Source organism: Lissotriton vulgaris, chromosome 7 (assembly GCF_964263255.1).
Source record: "Lissotriton vulgaris chromosome 7, aLisVul1.2, whole genome shotgun sequence".
Lineage (NCBI taxonomy): Eukaryota > Metazoa > Chordata > Amphibia > Caudata > Salamandridae > Lissotriton > Lissotriton vulgaris.
In genome coordinates, this window is record NC_141695.1 from 1159792823 (window position 1) to 1159813348 (window position 20526).

The 20526-nt window shown below is 43.4% G+C and overlaps 1 protein-coding gene across 6 annotated transcripts in view; it reads right to left on the reverse strand.

The window, feature by feature from the left end:
- Positions 1-20526, reverse strand: part of SEPTIN8 (septin 8) — a 406279-nt gene that overhangs the window by 113069 nt on the left and 272684 nt on the right. For 4 of the 6 annotated variants that reach the window (XM_086931616.1, XM_086931618.1, XM_086931621.1 and 1 more), the window contains one exon: positions 2257-2418. In XM_086931616.1, coding sequence (XP_086787742.1) covers positions 2257-2418 — 162 coding nt within the window. The remainder of the gene's footprint in view (positions 1-2256; positions 2419-20526) is intronic. The other 2 variants (XM_086931619.1, XM_086931620.1) reach the window with 1 other exon arrangement.

The window sequence follows — 20526 nt, forward strand, 5'->3', positions numbered from 1 at the left end:
TAACTTGATGTTTTGTACTACATACTGGGGTTACTTCCAATCTGACATCCTACCCTCAGCGACCAAAAAACTCCCAGTCTTTTGAAAGAGGTACAGGGAATGTCACTGACTGACTTGCCAATATATCCACAGCGGACCAGGAATAACCTAACTAAATTAATAATAGGTTGAACGTGGTATGACCAATCTCATTGGAGTCTTGGGCACTATCAGGTGAGGCCCCACCATTAACATTTGTCAAATTCTGCTGCAGTTTTTTTGGAGACAGTTTTAACTAGTGCTGCCAATATACGTAGTCCATGTGTGAATAAAACCAACTGTTTCCACAACAAACGTGAACGTTCTGGACATCTCAGCGATAACTAGGTATACTCTGCCACCTTTCATACTGCAGGAATTTAACTAAATTGAGGCACTTAAGATCAAGGAAGACCCCAAATCAGGCAATGTGAAAAGAGCATAAAAGTGCACCACTGTGTCAACATCATCAAAAAGCAATCATTATTTAAACCAGCTATGTTCGCAATACCGGAAAGCACCTCATGCAAGATCTATAAGATAACATCTTATGCAGGAGGGAAACAGACGCGAGGAGGCACTATAAGAAAGAGACCCAAGATCTGACGCGAGGCAGTGAAGCCATGACACGTAGGTTTTGGATGGTCAGTGTGTACAAATCTAATCATCTAGTTGAGAGAGGGTTGTGCTTTCTCGTAAAACACACATGCAGTTTGGCTCAAACTTCAAACAAGAGGCATAGCAGGGATTTAATTTACTGTTCTGTTTGTCACAGATTAAGAACATCACATTGCCAGTGTTCCAACACATTGGTAGATGTGTTTGAGGTACTGTAATTGATGCGGAAGTAGCGCAATATGAAATGGAGGTCCATCTGGCTCAAATTATGTATTTAGACCCAGCTCCCCAAGTGCCCAAGTTTGTCAACACAGTAAGCATTAGTGCAATGGAACCTCACAGTCATTTCTTGCTAACGTTAACGAATCAAGAGTCTTCATGTTAATTTAGAAACTTTCATCATGAGGACAGAAGCTAATCCTCAACCGAAGACGACTGGATACAATGCATTTGCATTTTAAAGAGTCTAGAAGAGGTTCAAGGACAGTTCTTAATCTTTATAGACTTCTCATGGTAAAGAGGATACTGCATTGTAACAAGCAACAGTGTTTTTAATGTTTTGTTCAATGGCTAAACACAATAATTTGTTTAGATAAATTAAAAAGAAAAGGTAAATTGGTTCAAAGAAATGGTGTTGCATTCCCAAGAGAGAAAACAATGACAAACTATTTGGAAAAGTAAATGCTGAAGAATGATACAGAACACACAGTTTGGGTATTACCAAATACAGAACACTTACGGTCGATTATTACAATCATGATGAATTTTGTTACCTCTGATTGTGTCCCTTTCTCTCTTGGAATGTGAAAGCTAGCATATCTCTGGTCCATTCCACTTTACTTTGGAGTTAAACCTCAAGCAAATTGAAATCTCTTCAGAGATAAACCTGTATTCTCGATATAGTGATTGCTGGTACTACGTTCACAGTGTACCACAATATTGCAAATTAAATGTACTATATTTTAGAGTTTTTGAAGAATGGTCCAGTCAGAGCAGAGTGCATTGTTAAAGGTAAAATTCACTAGGTAATTTGTTTGCATTCTTTTTTGCAGTTGTATATAGCACAAACTCGATCCAAATGTACTGGAGTGCTGTACATGAGCTCCAGTTACATTACACAAGAACACTTTCATTTTTGTAGGCACGGGGAAATTAAGTGATTTGGCCAGAATCACAGGATGTTGAGCCGACACCGAGACTCAAATCTGGTTCCCATTTACAAAGTCAGCATCTTTGGCCGTTTCACCATATTCTCTCCGCATTTCAATGTCTTACTATTTCCTAAGGCATCCAATTCAAACCCTTACTCGTACATCTCAATCTATATTCCAAAGGATTTTTTACACTGCAAAATGAAATCCACAAGTAGTTTCCTGCTTGGGGCCTATATTCAGGGCTACTACTCGGGTCTTATAGATCAGGTCTGCCATTTATATAGTGTCTGAATTATTTCGGTATTAATGAAAGAACATGGATGCAAATTACCTTTTTTTTATTAGTAAATGAGGAGAGTTATTGCATGGAGTCCTAAGACCATCCCTGAAGGTGATCTTCTGAGGGCTGCCCTTTTGCCTGTTAAACACATAAATGCACTTTTCTCAGTAAGGTTATGTTACTTACGTTCATTACCGAATTAATCTCCGAAACTGCATCATCGTCTGTGGGGAACTGGTAAATCTGAACCCCGTTGCTGACCAATTCGCTCATTATTTTAATTTTAAACTTGTGTAATTCACTCTTGGAGATGGTGTCTGCCTTGGCAATGATCGGGATTATATTCACCTGTTAAGAAAACATCAAGAAAATACAATTTTACTCATCATCCAGCAATAAAAGCTGTTAAACATTATACATTAAAGGAAATGAAAGCGAAAGTCTTAAACATACAAACTCAAGCAGATACGTACAGGTACAGACACCTACATTCACACATGCATTTACATCTATTGTGCTCTATTAAAATATCATAGTTATGGTTACATGGCACTTTCAATAAGAAAGTGATAAACCATTCACCTATTACGTCCCCGTCATGTTTTGTTATTGTGCCAAGTTGTATGGCGGACTCCCATCTTGGAGTGCTAAATCAAAACGAAGCTAAAAAGTTGGGCTCTGGTGGTGGGACAAACACAAGAAGAGGAAGGGAAACTATCTGTTAAGAGGAAAGCAAAAGAGACCGACAAGAAAGCCAATCAATGATATTCTCCACGATAGGTCTTTCGACAACGGACAGCTAAAAACTGTCTGTAGGCGAGACATAAATAATGATCAAGCCATATACACAAAGAAAAAAAAGAAAAACGATCAAAGTTATATATGTGCACCAGCCCTTGACCAGGATACAAGTCCTTTTTACCCTAAGTCGGGAACATTTGCCTCAATTATTCACATAACTACACACAAACCGAATACATGTCAGAGCCCTCCAAAAAATGGAAAATGGAAACATGAGGTTCAGCTTCTGTTGAAAAAAACAAATCTCGACCAATCATGTCTGGGAAATTATAGGCCCATTTCCTTGCTGCCAGGTATATCAAAACTTTTGGAGAACAGATTAGTCACCATCTCACCATGTTCTTCACTCCTTCGACGATCAGCTCGTCATGAGGTACAGTGGAGCTGTGCTCAGGACGAGCTGAGCTTGTCATAACCGCCGCGGAACGCCCATGTGTGAATAATTCCCCTCCTGTGCGGGGCGTTCCAATGAGTGGGCGTCGTCGTGATGAGCTCAGCTCGCCATGAGCACAGCTCCACTGTGCAGCGTGACGAGCTGAGCTCGTCACGAGCACCTTGCGCGGCCCCCCTTCCCCCGCACCGCGGGGAAGGGGTTAAAATCTAACAACCTTAATTTCACCCAAACTGGATTCAGCCCATTACATAGCACTGAGATGGCACTGTTAGCCATAACTGAAGACCTTAGACAACTTCTTCATCAGGGTTGTACAACTCCTGGGTCTCAGCACAGCCTTCAACACAGTGGACCACATAACACTTGACAAGAGGCTCGCCACAGTGGGGATAGGTGACTGTGCGTTGCACTGGCTTAAACCCTTCCTCGAGGACAGAACTTTGCAGTTGCAGGACCAAGAATGTTTTTGTGACATCCTGTCCTTGAAATGTCCAGTACTTCAGGGTTCCACATCGAGTCCCACTCTGTACAACATTTATCTGCGCCTGTGTGCAAAACTAGTCCTGTATTTTGGCCTGTCTATAGATTTGTATGTTGACGATACAAAATTAGTTGCATCGATCACTCTAGAACAAGGATCTAACCACAATCAACGTGCCGATGGCCAAAAGCTCCTTCAAACTAAACCGGGATAAGGCGGAGCTCATCGTGTTAAGAAATAATAAGGCTACGAGAGAGCCTTTCCCCTGGCCGGAATGCCTAGGAGCTGCCCCAACCCCAAAAAATAAAATATAAAGTCTAAGCATCTGGTTAGATGATAGGCTTACAATCGAAATAACAGGCAAACTCGCTAGCTGGAAATACATTGGCATTTTCAGACTTCTGAGGAAAGTGCTACATCTTTTGCCCCCTCTAGTACACACACTCAATATCCAGGCCTTGATTTTCTCTGGACTTGATTACGGGAATTCCATATATTTAGGGTTCCCTTGCTATGTCAAGAAGAGGCTACAAATTATCCAAAATTCTGCAGCTCGTCTCCTATTCAAAATTCCAAGGCGCCAATCCACAAGGAGGGCCTTGGCTGACCAGCATTGGCTGCAGGGAGTTCAATTTAAATGTCTGTGAATCACCTATAAGGCTTTCCACAGGAAGGGGCCTCAAATTCTCTTCACTCTGGTTGAACCTTACCACCGAGTAGATCCAGATGGGTTGGCCGCTCCTTTAAATTTCTGGCATCTAGACTCTGGAACTCCTTTCCTCTAACACTGCTTCAGTCAGACTCTGAATTGACCTTCAGGAAGGCTCTAGCGACATGGCTTTTCTCGAATCTTCCTCTGCTAAGATCCTAGCTGGGCAGCCTCTGATCTGCTGGTTTTATTCAGCGCTGGGAAGCCTCCAGGTAGCCATGCACTATACCAGGGGTATTCAAACTGGGGGCCGGGCCCCCGAAGGGATGCCCGGGTCTGTCAAAAAGAAGCATTATGCTGATAACAGGGCTGTTTTAAGCTGGAAAACATGAGCAGCAGTAACGCGCTCTGTAATGGGCCATTAGTTGCTAGGAGTATGTGTCAAAAGGGAAGGGACTCCAAATATTCTTCATAACACCCCCTACTTCTAATAATCACACTGAGGATACTTGTACACGTTAGTAAACCCTGCCTCACCAGAATAGTAGGTTTGGCAATCCTATATCTGTTTGCATTTTTTAAATAACAGATCTTAACTGCAGTGTTTAAATAAGTCTAGACGTATTTAAAAATTGCCAATTTAAGAAAATAATTGTGCCAAATTCTTTGGGGGCCCGGTTAATTTTTTTCACCTGGGTGGCGCAGCATTAAAAAGTTTTAAGACCACTGCGCTACACAAATCTACTAGATTAGATTAAATGCAGACAATGGCATGCAAGAATATGTAGTTATGCACCCTTCATTTCCAGCATACTCCCACAAAGAACACATTCACATTCAGAAACTTGCGCATATGAGCCCTTCTTTGAATCTCAAAGCAGGGCTTAATTTGTGCCGGTGCTTTCCGGTGCTAAGCACCGGCACCTATTTCTCAGCACCGGGTCTATAGAATTGATGAGCATAGGTATGCTCCAGAGGAGTGTGTTTGCCGGTGCCGACTTTTTCCGGGTGTGGTAAAGTTTATTTCATTGCTTGAGGCTTCATTGCAGTCGGTCAGCTGCGGAGCGAAGTTGTAAGCAGGGCTGTGGTCCGAGGCACCTTCAAAGTTCTTCAGGGACAGGCAGGCCTCGGCGCGAACGGAACAGGCAGGCCTCAGCGCGCATGGAACACGCAGGCCTCGGCGCGAACGGAACAGGCAGATTTCAGCACAAAAAAATCGACTTCCGGGGCACTCCTGGGAGCGTGAGAGCTGATTGGTTGGTTGTCCCATCCGAGCCCCCGGCCACAAAGGGGGGGCTACGCTTGACACAGCTCGGGTGTCCTGTGCTCCCTGACACCTCACACACTTAAATGCAAAACTTTCCTTAAGACAAACTCTGAGCGCTCACCGTGCTCTGGGTTAACAGGAGCGAGATCCTGCCTCCTCAAGCCTCCACCCCGGCTCTCTCTGGGCAGGACGTGGCTGTGTCAGTCCCCAGTGCTCTCGGTGTGTGTGTGGGGGGGTTGTGCTGGGTTTTGTGTAACAGGGAGTGGGGTGAGAGGGGCGCGGCGAATCTTACTTGTTCCTATTTCTAGGCCATAACTTTGGGAAGGGCAGAGTAACGGGACATGCTAGCACAGCTGAGCGAGGTGCAGAGACCTTCCAAGAAGGGACGGGGTGCGAGAAGGGAAGAAGAGGTGGCAGGAGTGGAGACGATAATGAAAATTAGGAGAAACAAGCATTTACAATGCAATGGTTTTGCCTTTGTTAAAGTTAGAGCTATTGGCATTGCTCTTGACATTATTTTTATTTATGTTTTTTTTTACATAAATAAATGGCATTGTCATTTACAATGCCACTAGCTTTATCTCGCAAATGACACACACAAACACCCACAGAGAGCCCCCCCAAACACACACAGAGAGCCCCCCAAACACACACAGAGCCCCCCCCCACACACACCCACACAGAGCCCCCCACACACACAGCCACACAGAGCCCCCCACACACACAGCCACACAGAGCCCCCCACACACACAGCCACACAAAGCCCCCCACACACACAGCCACACAAAGCCCCCCCAAGTATAAGGTACTTAAAATGAGTAATTTTGTCAAAATGACACATCATGTGTAAGATTATAATGTGTTATTACGCATGCTCCGTGTGTGCGCCTGGTATTGTTTGGCATTAAGATGTGATACAAAGTGACCAAAATGGTGCTGGGGCTACTGGACCAAAATGCATTACATTCACCTTGCTACCAGAACCCACGATCTGGACGGAGTTCGAGCATTTAAAAGTGATTTAAGACATAACACATCGAAAACATGCCACTTCATACACAGTAAACTTGACGAGCTATAGCAACACGTTTTTCAATACAACGGGGATGGACACCAGTACATGGCTGGGGCTTTAAGAAGACGTCACCGTCCAACGCGTTACTAAGGCGGAAGTAAATGCAGCGCTCCTTTTCAATAGCCTCACACGCCCATCACGATTGCTAGTCGGCTTGCTACAATGAGTCATTACTATCGGAAACTGCATCCGACTTTAATCTTACGTTTTACAGTATTTTTACACGTACCCTCCAAACAATGCTTCTGGATAAATTGGTGCAATATTTTTTTTATTTACCACCCAAGATCCCACTCCTCCTCCCGGCAGTGAGAGCGCAATGAACAACAAATTAAAGTCCGAAGAATGGTTTTCAGGAAGGGTGTATTGGCGGCGGTTATGACAGTGGCAAGAGTAATGCGGAGGAGTACGTTTGGATTTCGGGGTGGGCATGCTGGGAACGGAGGGAGACAGGATGGCAGGAGATGGGTAGAGGAGTGCACAAATTACGTTCTCAGTTAAGGAAAAGATTGGGTACCAGAATACTTTATATATAGTACAACGAAAGTGCACATGACAGATCAGATTGTGTGAAGTCCAAAGGATCACTTCAGAGTTAGCAGTGTAAGAAAGGCATGTACGGAGGGCGTGTGCACCCTATGTGTAACCTGGATGTGCTAGTGAAATATAATGCGACTTTCTGCAAGTTGAACGAAACTGCTTCCGAATTAGTAAACTACCTAGGACCATTCACTCTATACCCTTCACATGTCGGGCAGAAGGACACAAAAACGAGGGGAAACAATTATAACTGAGGGCAGATTGGCACAAAAAAACAGGCAGACAGAGGAAAGAAGGACACAAAAACGAGGGGGGGGGGGGGGCGGCATGATTGTAACGGAGGCCAGAATGGCACAAATCACGAGGCAGACAGGGCAGAAGGACACAACAAGAGTTCTAAACACACAAAGCTATTTAGGCTTTCATCAAGTTACAGGAACCCCCATCCATACACCACTGCCAAGCACAGAAAAGCAGCTAATAGAAGGTAGAACTGGTGGCAGAAGGCTAGATGTCATTCTTGCTGATAAGTACTCGAGCACAAGCTCTGCTGTGTGCAGGGTGAACCCCCAGAGCTCCAGAAGTTACTGGGGGCAACAGCACCTCTAAGGGAGCCCCTCTGAAGTCCTCCATTAAACGGGGAGAGCTGCTTCGATGCATCGGGATGCTGCTCCACAAACTCTGCCAGCCTTGACTACCTTGTTATTCTAATAATTCGACATTTAAATGTTATCATTTAAATGATGTCAATTCCTTGCCATTGAGGTTAAAGGTTGTGTGACATCACTCCTTGTCTTGTAAAATGTTAATTCATTCTAACTTCTAGAACTTTCTAAAATGAAGAACAAAGGGGTGCCTGACAGAGAATATGAAGAGGGGGGGCTGAAACGCAGCAGGTCTGTACTGAGAAAGAGAAGGGAGGGGATGCAGGCAGGAAAGAGGACGGGAAAACAATAGAGGAGGAGCGGGAGTCGCTGATTCAAGGCTGGGTTTAGAGGACTCCAGGGCACGAACCTACTAGAGGCCATAAACCAAGGGCCAGGGTGGGGTTTGGGGCTATGGGAGGGGGCCCTTTTGAGGAGGTGTCAGAGCTGGGAGTTCTTGATAGGTAATGCAGCAGAAGCTCCTGCGGATGCATGATACGCACATAAACCAATGTATTCTTCTGAACACACTCTTCAATAGAAAAGAATTTTGGGAGGAGCCGCAGTGGGTGCTATGAAGCCGACCTAACGCACACTGATGTACATGATTTATTGTTTGGGTTGAGTCCGATAGCAGCACGACATGTTGATACACTTGGATCTACGGGAGTTTGTATGCAGATTCAGTAGAAGGACTATATGTAAAATATGAATCTAATGCAGGCTGAAAATGATTTGAGCTCATATTTTTGAGGAATGAGAAGGAACCATAATGGACTGTAAGGATAAAAATTAGTCAAAACAAATTGAAATGACAAAGCATTCGATTTGTATTTAAAAAAACCACACAAACAAATTAGGCCTCATTATGGGTGCAAACGTGCAGTGGCATTAAGACACAGTAAGCATTCAGTGACTGGGTGGGGGGGAGGTGTCAGCGCATCTGATCCTGGGTCGAAAGGTGCAAACAGTAAGCGGGGTAAGTAGCCTTACCCAGCACCGTGTGAAATGCACGACGGACGGAGGTCACAGGGGTAGTGGAGGGGACAGCAGCGCTGTTCACCCCGGTGGGGCTGAGACTGAAACCAAACGCCACCATTTTAGGACTTGGTGCACTGAATGTTGGCTGTGTCCGGCTGGTTACACATAGCTCTGCCGCGAGCATTTAAGACAACGCAAGTCTTGGGTGGGAATTCCTGCCATCAGCTCTTGGATAAAACAGCATTGATAGACAAAAAACATATGGAGAAGCAAGCGCCACCCCTTCATCTGGGGAAGACACAACCTGGTCGGTTTCTGTACGTGTACGATTTTAAGATGTAGTTTACCATCATGCTGTGCATCCGTCAGACGGCAATGGCGCCCGGTTCGCACAATACGACACAAAACAGCAAGAGTTATACACAAAGAACACACGCACAGCAGGATATGTGAGAGGAAAGGTGCCGTGTTATGTACAGTGGGATACAGCAGCGAGTACAATGCTGCAGTCAGCTGTTCCTCACAAAGGCAGCCGCCGCACAGAACACGACACAAAGGGAGCCATCACAGGCCAGTCCCTGGCAGGGGAGAACCGCAACTCAATTATCAGCACCTTCCAGTCCACTGCTGCGGGGTATTTGTGCTGTATGCGAGCTTCTTCCCGCCCAAATGCCAGCCCCCACTCGAGCGTCGCTACGCACCAGGGGATTTTGCCTGGCAACGTCTGCGCTTTCCAATACATGACTATAAATGTGTGAGCTATCAGCAGTGCCAAATTAATGACTGTTTTTGCAGCTTTTGCAAATTTCGAGTGCTTAAACAGCCCTAACAGTGAGCCCTCCAACGTGCACACAGGAGGTAGCCAACACATTCGCCAGCTTTTGTCTTGTGTCTGCCCGGATGGTGAAAATATCAATGTACCTGTTCCAACATTTATTGGAAGACTTCTCCGGTCTCCCCGCGGGCGCCGCCATACTGCTGCTGTCTTCTTCTCCTTCTTCCCCCGGGCTGCGGGGGGCGGGCACTTCCGGCCGGCCGCGCTAGGATTGGCCGGCCGGCCAGTCACGGGGCGGGAAACGGGAAGAAGAGACGCAGTAGTGCCGGCAATGCCGGACCAGACACGGGGGCGTTCCCGGCGTCCCGTGACGTCGGCAAAAGCCAAAGAATGTCGGGAACGCCCCCGTGTCTGGTCCGGCATTGACGGACAGGCCCCTCGTCCAATGGCAAGGCTCCGTTTACGGAGCCAGCCAATCAAGGACGAGGGCCGAACCAAGCCACCCTACAGTTAACATCAGGTTTTCGCCTGCGCCGAAAAGATGCGCAGAGCGCATCTTCGGCGAGGCAAAACCTAAAAATGGGGACGAGAGAGAAGAGAAAAGAAGCGCCAAGAAAACCGGAGGAAAGTGAAGCGCAGAGAGTGTGAGGAAAGAACACTAGCTGGAACAGAAACGTACAGACACCTAGTAAGAGAAGGGTCAGGGGAAGCGAGAGCCAGGCGGCGACAGAGCCGGAGGAAAGGTATGAGTGCACGCAGATTTATATTTAACTGTTAATGTATCGATTTGATAACGTTTATGTGTAAATATCATCTGTGAATATAAGGTCTGTTTGTGTAAGGACTGTTGTGTTCGATTTTTGTTTTTTTTAAAATTCCAAATAAGTCATAATCAAGTGATCTGTTTTGTTATTTTATGTTATAATTAATTATTTTGCATCGGGCTGTTAGGGGTATTGCCTTAAAAACCCCACTGCCAACGAAGTCTTGTCACCTTCTTTTAAAGGATTTCATGGAAAGACTGGAATTTTCAATGCTCATGCCAAGTGATTTGTGCAGTCAGTGTGACAATGTTCGATTGTTGATATTGATATGTGTGGTCCGTTTCCTGGGTGAGGCCGGAGGTCTATCTACCAGGCTTATGCGCCAACTGGTGATCTGGTTTGTTTGTTATCATACAAGTTTACATATGTGTGTATTAACTTGATGTGGTGGGTGCTGTTTGTGGACTTCGATAGCCAACTGATGGCTTTCGTGGGTTGTGTTGTGTGGAGTTAAGGAGCTCTGTTCACACACATTCTGTTGTATGTTGGTGGGTCCTGATGGTGTGTGCAAGCGCTGTTGTGGGCACAGTAATATACATCTAAGTGGTACATCTGTGCAGTGCTGGAAGTATGTTAGGTGTTCCATCTAATATTTTGTATTTTATGATGCTCTGCGCTATTTAGAGCTGTTGTGGGCACACTGACACTCGTGACTCATTGACATATGTATATCTGACCTGGTATTTGTTTGACCAGAGTTCTGTTTAACTCATTATAATATTTTGACTAATTAATACCATGGTGTTACTACGCAAGGAATACCAGGTAGCGGACATTCCGCCCAACAAAGGCAGTAACCAGATGGAATTTAAACAATACCCCCGGCCCCCGCCCTCAACCCACCCTGCCGCCCCCCCCCCCCAGTCCCACTTTTAACCAAACGTTTCAGGGATGGGGAGTTGTATACAATATCTTCTTGTGCAAGGAATAAGATGCTTCCAAATTACTTTACTATTTTAGTGCCATGCAGTGAGTAGACCGATTAGGGCAGCGTTCCCATTATATCAGTTTAACAGCCTTTTTCATTATGCTGTGGCTCCTGTTATATCTGGGTCTGGATTCTTGGAAGGTTCTCACTTTGCCACCTTTCCACAGCACTGCATACAGCGACTAGAAGTAGGCAGGAAGCGCTACTTCCTGGTTTGGAATGCTGGAATGCCCCATGAGGCTGTGCACACCCATAAACTTGCATGTTAAAGGGTATTCACTAACTACTCTGCAATGTATGGCATGACTCAGCAATTGCATATGACTTTTTAGCGTGACACACCTGAGAGAATAAGCTTTTTTGAGATTCAGCGAGCAACACTAAATTAATGCATTTCACTTAATTAAGGAGAGCAGAGGCTGCCAGAACAAGGACCACAGTTTATAATTTTGAGGTTAAGACCTCTGTAATTGAATTCCGCCACACTCTTTACTAAGTGGGCTGGCCTGTCATTCTTTCAGAGTTTGCTTTATAATAATAATTTCCAAAAACTTATAAATCAGTAAGGGCCCATATTAGCTCTCCGTACATCCAGTAGTCTCTCTGTATATGTGTTAGCCTGTCTCCTTATCTATCAGACCATGCGTCAGCTTCATTGTATGTTTCTATGCCTCCAGGTCTGTGTCCCGCTCCGTGGTAGGTTGAGCCTCCAAGACAGTGCATGCGCTGATGTATGGCATATTGTGGGGTTTCTAAGACCATACATTAGCTTAGATCCCTCCCATTGATTACAACTGATTGGATCTCCTGCCATTCTCTTTTGCTTGCTTCTTATTCAAAGGGTTCCCTTGTCCATCCTGTGTCTGCCCCTCCCCAGAGCACTGCCAATTTACTTGCGCCCTTCCCAGTGCTTAATTTGTGCCGGTGGTGTCTCACAAGAAAGCCTAGGGTCTCGAGTTAGGTAGAGCCAACCCAGGTCCCCCCTTCTTTTCAAAACATTTGTGGAACAGAGTAAGGCAAACTCTGAAAGGAAAAGCTTACAGCGATTCCATCTCAAACCCCGCAGGTTTTGGTAACTGCCCCCTCCCAACGAGTCTGGTGATAATTATAAATCTAGGGATTTCTGGAGGAAAGGAAGTAAGTAAATCAACAGAACGTATAAAGATCACCCACTCTCTATGCTCCTTCTTTAAGGTTCAGTCAAAAATGTGAGAAGCACATAACTCCATATCCCCTTAGTCCACTCCTAGTGGTCGGAGCAGAGTCACAGGAAAGCTACACCAGAACTGTGGAGGGGGCAAGGGAAGAAGGGGCTGTCCCTCAGTATCTGCTTTTCTTCCCCCATTCATAACTCACTCCTTTGCTTCTCTCCATTTTACCTTCACTTTCTGCCCTACTTCCACGTTTCCTCTTAATGGCCGTCTCCCCTCATTAACTGATTTTCATTTGACACCTTTCCATCTTTCATTTACACTCTCCTTTCATGCGCTCCCTGCTGTCTGTTCTTCTTCCCTTGCTTTTCTCCTCTTTCCACTTTTCATTCTGATCATTTTTCACTCCAATCTTAGATTCCCAATCTCTGATTTCCCCACTTCTTTTCACATTCTTTCTATACCTACGTATCTTTGTATTTATCCTTGCCGTCAGATCTCTCGTTCTTCCATCCTTTCCCTTTTATGTTTTTCCTTCTTGTACATATCTTCATATCCACTCCAGGAATCTGTGTTTGATCTCAGGGTCATACATTTAAATCTTGGTGTGGTCACTCAGTCTTTCATCTTTCTGGAGTCGATAAAATGAGTGCCATTGAGCTGGATAGCAACATTTTGAATTTGGTGTCAAGCCCCCATCTGGTGCATATGTGCTTTACAAACATACATGATGTGTTAAGGACACAAATGTATTTTAATCTTTTGTTTTTCAATTTCTTTGCAATATTATACTGTCATTATTCCCTTTGTCCCTGCTTCATCCAGTACCTTTCAAACTTGCATACATTCCCTTGACCTACTTTCTTTCCTCGTCCCATCTTTTTCCTTTTTCTCTTCCTCCCCCCCCCCCTCCATCCATACCTCCTTTCCTCTTTCCGTTCTTGCTTCCATATATCCTCATTCATTCCCCACCCTTCCTCCCTTGTTGTACTTTTCCTCCATTTATTCCTTACTTTCTCTTTTTTCCCTTCTCCTTCCTTCACCTCATTCTTTAATTTCTTCCTTTCTTATCCTCAAACCTTCCTTCTGCTGTTCTTCCTCCTTCCTTTCTTCTTTCTATTTATCCATTACACATCGTTCACTTCTTTTCTTACACTATTCCTTAATTTCTTGCTTTCACTTTCTTTTCTTATTTTCTCCTTCTTTCATTCATGACTTATTTGTTTCCTCACTCCAGTACTATTTGTTTCCTCACTTCGCGCCTGCATTTGTTGCTGCCTTGTTTCATGTATTCCTTCCTTCATCCCTTCCTTTCTTTTGAACAGCTCAGTTCAAGCACATTCTCTTTAGTTTGCAACACTGCTTCAAGTACTCAAATGACCTTTCCAAAAGCTGCATTTTGAGATTTACACACATTTTCAAATTTGAGTTCATTTTTAAGTTGTTGACATAGGTTTCCTATATGTGATATTATGTTATGTAATATTGATTTGTATAGTGAACTAATCACTCAAGAGGGTATCCAGGTGCTTGGGCAGGTATGTAGATGTGAGGCCCCCGAGGAACTTATGTTTTGAGCCAGGGCTGCATCTTCTTGCAGAACTCAAGAAGTAAGGGGTTAGCGCTGATGTTTTGAAGCTTATGGGTATGGGTGGAGCCAATAAAGTAAGTGGGTGGAGCCACCGGAGGAAGTGGAAGGAGCCGGGGGATTGGGTGTGGCCTCCCCCCAAAAATTTGAGCACCTGCACTTAATATTTTACAAATTAAGCACTGTCTCAAAGAATACATATTTCTGGGGGACACTGCCGTACAAATTGCAATATCAGTCTATAAGTTTAGTTAGTGTGCACCCAGCAGAATTTAATAAAGGTCACTGGTGCCCAACACAGACCTAATACGCCTCTGTACTATATTCAGACTTTGTACCTCATGGACAGAAAATACCCATCAGTAAAACACCAGACACTAAACCAGGCGCAACACTACACAAATGTGCACGGAAAATACATCCATACATTCAGATAGAAGAGCTCCGCAGAGTGCTCTATAAAACTCTACTTGCTCCGCAAAACAAAAACAAATTAAAAACATTAATTGGAAAAATCTGTTAAAATAGTATGGTTACTGCCAACAAGAATTTAAAATGTTAAAAAATGCAAAGTCTAACATGTAAACAAATTGCAAAATTAAGGTGCCTATAAATCCTTAACTGACCGTGAATTAAATTAAAAAATACAACACAGTCCTAGTAGGCATCGGATCACACAAAACGTAATAGTAAACACAACAGAAAATAAAACTATCATGCAAAAACAGACGAATTCAACCACCGAGGACGGACAAAATGCATTCATAATGAAAATTCTTACAAATACAAGTACAAACTCTAACTATAAAAATCCTGAAGCAGACCTTTTCAAGACATAACATACACACATCCAATCTTGACTTAAATACACAAACACAACTTTCTAACATGATATAATAGTAACAAAAACTGCAGAGTATCTGACAATATCTTAAGACAACACATATGATGAAAAGTGAAATAAAATGAAAAAGTAATTGTGGAGCGACGGAAGGTCACAGCCGACCATACGACTGGCTCTGTTATAGACCCATCAGCCCTTGAAATGGTACTGTCTTGTTGAGATTATAAACGAGACAACCAGCGACTACATTGGGGACCCTGGTCCTACCGGATTTCAAATTTCGGTTTCCATACTTAATCAATTTGAATAATTCTGAGCAAAAACTTTACTTGTCTGGACCCCATTCTTTTTAGTCGTTTAGAAATGCCAGGTCTTATAAATGAGCTAAATGCTTGTATTAAGCCGTATTAATTAATTACTGTATTTTATAATAATCTCTACAAATGAGCGTTTACTTCTAACAAGAAAATAAAACGATGCCTCTAAATGACAAAAAACGCGAAAGGGCTGATGAAACGGAGAGCATTGCACCTTCAAGGGTTGGCGCAGCAAAGAAACAGTGTAAAACAACACCCTAAATATTCCATAACGAGCACAGCAAAAAAACGCACACATCCTGTTTCCGCATGCACTGGATGAAATGTCCCAAAACATGACCGTCTGTGAAGGAAGCACAACTTTGCTAGACTGTTCCCCTTGCCTACCAGAAACCCGGTGTTCATTGGGAAGAATATGATAAAACACACTTCCTCTTTCCCCCCTGTCTGCAGGCCCCTGACTTTCCTGACACCAGGGGTGATCGACCGTTCATATTCTTTTTAATGCATACATGTGGCTGCATTCACTTCATGAAGTTAGTTGAGAGGAACTTTATGGCCTCTTGTGTTTACTCTTTTGTTGGAGAGGCAAGCATACTACGGTATAGTTTTTTCGGGTTTATATTTTATGCTTTCATAATGACAACTAATATGCCTTTTCACACTTTATTTTACATATGCCGACTGAATTAACTATTGCAATTTAAACAAAAGTCCTATGATGTGTAGAAGTGTTTTTTTAATGGGTTTTAGTTATACCAGATTTCTCTTTAAACCTCCATTTTAAACACAATGGATGCCATCTCCACCACTCATTCCTGCTTTCCCACGTGTGCTCCGCCGCACATAATCGACCTGAGGTCATATTTATTTATTTTCATTGTGGTGCGGGTGTAAGATTGCAACAAGTATCTATCCCAGTTTATGTATTTATACGTTTTATATACCGCTGTTTCTCCTCTAAGTTGTACACTGAGAGAAAGTCTTATTGTTTAATGTTTTATATTGGTCAGAATATCTCTGGACAGGGTAGGACTGGCCGTAGTGGACAACGGCCGGGCAATTCCCAGCAGGTGGGCCGGAGGGGTTTGGGCTGGTTTTGCAGCAGCGCTGCAATATTGCCCCCCTGTAACAAAAGGGAGAGCGGTACTTCAACCAACCAACACCCCCCCCCCTACCGACTTTAGCATAGCGAGTGTTGAATAATTTATTTTTAGAATTTGGATGTATTTATGTGTTAAGGCAATAACGTAACATTTTTGTGTTTGTGATTTGCTAAATAGATTATACTTTTGCTAGCACCACCGTGATTTTGCAGAATTACTAATTTCTAATGCAAAAATTTGAATGAGAAGTTCTTGAATTTTGAGGGTGAGCAAGAGATTTTCCTAAACTGTTCTATGCTGCTGGGAATGCTGCCAAAGTTTGTAATGATTTTGCTGCCCATTGGCACTTACAATATTGATTTTGGCACACTCTGTTTGACTTTGCAGCCAACAGCCTTCATGGCTTTATTCTTCACCGCGGATTTAAAAATGTTATAATATAATCCTTCAACATTTTGTTGACCTGTAACTTCTAATATGATGTTCCAAGAGGTGCCTTAATGCGGAGACACATTGTCTCATGAAACTGAGGTTAAACACAGGCTCGATCCGGTAACTTGTGAGAGGTACATTTTGAGGTGTTCACATTTTGGGGTACAGTTTTGCCCCCACAATCCCATAGGCTGTGATACTGGATACAACTCTTAATCAAACTTAGCTCATATCCAAGATGCATCTTTTCACCATTTTCATTTGAAACACAACTTAAGAATACTTAAAGTATGGTGACACTATTTGTGCTATTGGCTGCAGAGATAATATAGGCGCAAATTATAAAGTATAAATCTGCCATATGTTCAATATTTGAAAACATACTATGGAACGTACACTGGAATAGTCATTAAGTGCATGTACACCTGCTGTTTCCTACAGTAGGTATAGAGGAGTCCCTCGGGATCAATAAACTTTAGACACTAGATACTCCTGAGATCTTAATAGAATAAAAATCAGCTCCAAGGTACATCTTTGTGGAAAACAATAGCTAGGACACAGGTAAATCATTGGTCATATAGAATTACACAAGAACAAAAGAATAAGTAAAATGCATGAAAGTTGCATGCATCAAAACAAGCATTTGCAATGCAATAGGTCTCGCATTAGGAAAGTTTGAGCTATTGGTCTTGTAAATGCCACATTTTTTCAGGTTTTGAAAATAGCGAAATTAATAACTTTGTCATTTACAATGCCAATACTTTCATTTTTTGCAAATGTGACACCTATAGCATTTGTAATGCAACATGTTTTGTATTTACGTGACTTAGATTTATTGATATTACAAATAACAATGGCTTTTGATTTTTTAAATTATTAATACTAAATAAAAGTTATTGTAATTTATAATGGCAATAGCTTAAACTTTTGTAAATAACTTTTGTGAATATTATGTTCAGTGTATTTTGTGATGAAAATCCAAGAACATAAGTTAAATATTAACATCTTTATGTGACATTTGTAATAAAGCTTGAAACATTGAGAGAACATATTTGAACCAGTTGTTGTTGAATGGTTGCACAGATTGATACTGTGGTGGCGCTGAGATATGTTGTGGTGGCGACGAGTGATGCTGTGGTGTTCAGTGATGCTGTGGTGGCGACGAGTGATGCTGTGGCGTTCAGTGATGCTGTGGCGTTCAGTGATGCTGTGGCGTTCAGTGATGCTGTGGCGTTCAGTGATGCTGTGGTAGCGCATAGTGATGTTGTGGTGCCCCTGAGTGATGTTGTGGTGCCCCTGAGTGATGCTGTGGTGCCCCTGAGTGATGCTGTGGTGCCCCTGAGTGATGCTGTGGTGCCCCTGAGTGATGCTGTGGTGCCCCTGAGTGATGCTGTGGTGATGCGATAGATAGAGCGAGGGCCATAGCTAGCGCGAGGGCCATAGCTAGAGCGAGGGCCATAGCTAGAGCGAGGGCCATAGCTAGAGCGAGGGCCATAGCTAGAGCGAGGGCCATAGCTAGAGCGAGGGCCATAGCTAGAGCGGGAGTACGAGGGGAGCTTGGCCCTAGTGGACGAGTGAGGAGGCTGGGCCTAGTAAATACAATCAGAAAAAGGAGTGCCTCTCCACAACTCAGTAACACCCCTATTCATGGGACATTGAAAACGCAAGCTGTCGTTTCCAACAAGGTACTTTTATTTATACCACTCAATTAAACACTTATATTTCATTTGTCGAACAAAACATATTAAATGCAGACAAGACCTGTGTTAAACATAAGTTCAAACCAAAATAAGACTTTTGAAAACACTACAGTGTAAGCACAATTTCACAAACCAACAATGTGTAAAAAACAATGTATGAAAAAACAATGTATGAAAAAACAGACAGTGACATTTAAACATACATCACACTAAATAGTGAATAGATTTTAACATTTGATTGAAGCAAAACGAAAGATTGGAGAAGAAAAGAAAGAAGTTGAAGGAAGAGACGCGAAAAATGAATTCGAGAATCTTATGACACCAGTGGTAGCTGGTGTATGAATTGTCATTTCACATTAGCCGACGCGTTTCGAATCCTGGGAATTACTTTCCGGATTCTCTTCAGGGCATGGTTATTCTGTCTGTGAAGTTATCAAAAAAACAATGTATGAGTATCTTAAAGAAAGGGACAAAGTCTCCCTGTGTAGTGACACTCAGCAAAAAGGGACCTACCGCTATTTGAAGGAGGCTAAATCATTGAACGTATGGCAGTGCAGATTGTAGAGGGGTCCAAGGAAATGGAACTACCTACAACAAAGTGAATTAACATTATACCAATTGAAAAACTAATGGCTAGACAAAAAGCGCGATATGAATTGTTTAGAGTTGGACATACCGTCATTTCTTTCAAGATCGGTGTTGGCGGTTGTCTCTCAGTTGAGTGCAGGTTCTTCGTCACACTTTAATAAGTAAACTGGCCTGTGGCGCTGTGTGCAAGAACAATGATGTGGGTCAAGGTGACGGGAGTTCAAGAGGTAATTAACTGTTGAGCTAGTTTGCCCAAAACGTACCTTTAGTTCAAAGTTGAGGCGGGGAGTCCTAGTTGCTAGAAAGCATTGTGAGTCGTAACCAGCGTGTTAAATTTCACACGGGGTCCGTTCCCGCTAAAGAAAAACGGAACAGTTGTAAGTATATTTAGCGCGTTTAACCGCGACTGAAACAGAGGGCGGCGGCGGGCGCTGCAGAAGCGCCGCTTACCTACGTGTCTCAGATAGGAATACTATCTTGCACCACAAGAGTGCCCATCCCAGGAATCTGAAATCCAACCTTCCTTATGGGCAATTATTGCGCATTAGGAGAAACTGCTCTGACTTGAGAGACTTCACGTCCCATGCGGAGACATTTTGTCAAGAAATGCAGGTAAGGGGGTACCCAAAGAAACTACTGAAGCATTCTCTACAAAGAGCTCGCTTCACCCCCCGAGAAACTCTGTTGCAAGTACGGCCCAAACCCACACTTGAAAGACTGGTCTGTGTGACCACGTTTGGACCAGACACTCATAAATTGCGAAAAGCTGTGTTGAGCAATTGGCACCTAATGGCGAACTTAGAATGTCCACTGCCAAAACCTTTGTTCGCGTATAAGAGAAATCAAAATGTGGGACAACACATCATGAGGGCGGATGTATCCTTACCAAAAAAGAAAAGCGATCTTCTGAGCCAGTGGAACCTTAAACCCATCACGGGGCACCACAAGTGTGGTACCTGCGTCGTGTGCCCAAACACAATTGAGGGCGATGAGTTCCAACATGGTTCTGTCAGATGGAAACATTTGGACTTCTCAAATTGTAAAACCAAGAATGTTGTTTACCTGGTCCGATGCCCTTGCGACCTCATTTATGTTGGTAAAACCAGACAACAGGTCAACACACGCATTTGCCAACATCGTTCAAGGATCAAAAATAAAATCATGACTGCCCCCATGGTGGAACATTTTATAAATGTCAACCATGATGCCAATGACTTGAAATGGACGGTTCTACATACATTACGTCCTTCACAGAGTAACGTTGATTTTGACAGAATGCTCCTTAAAATGGAAGCATATTTGATTTTGAAATTTAATAGCGTCCAGAAGGGCCTTAATAGCCTATCTGAAATTGCCAGACTTTGATCCCAC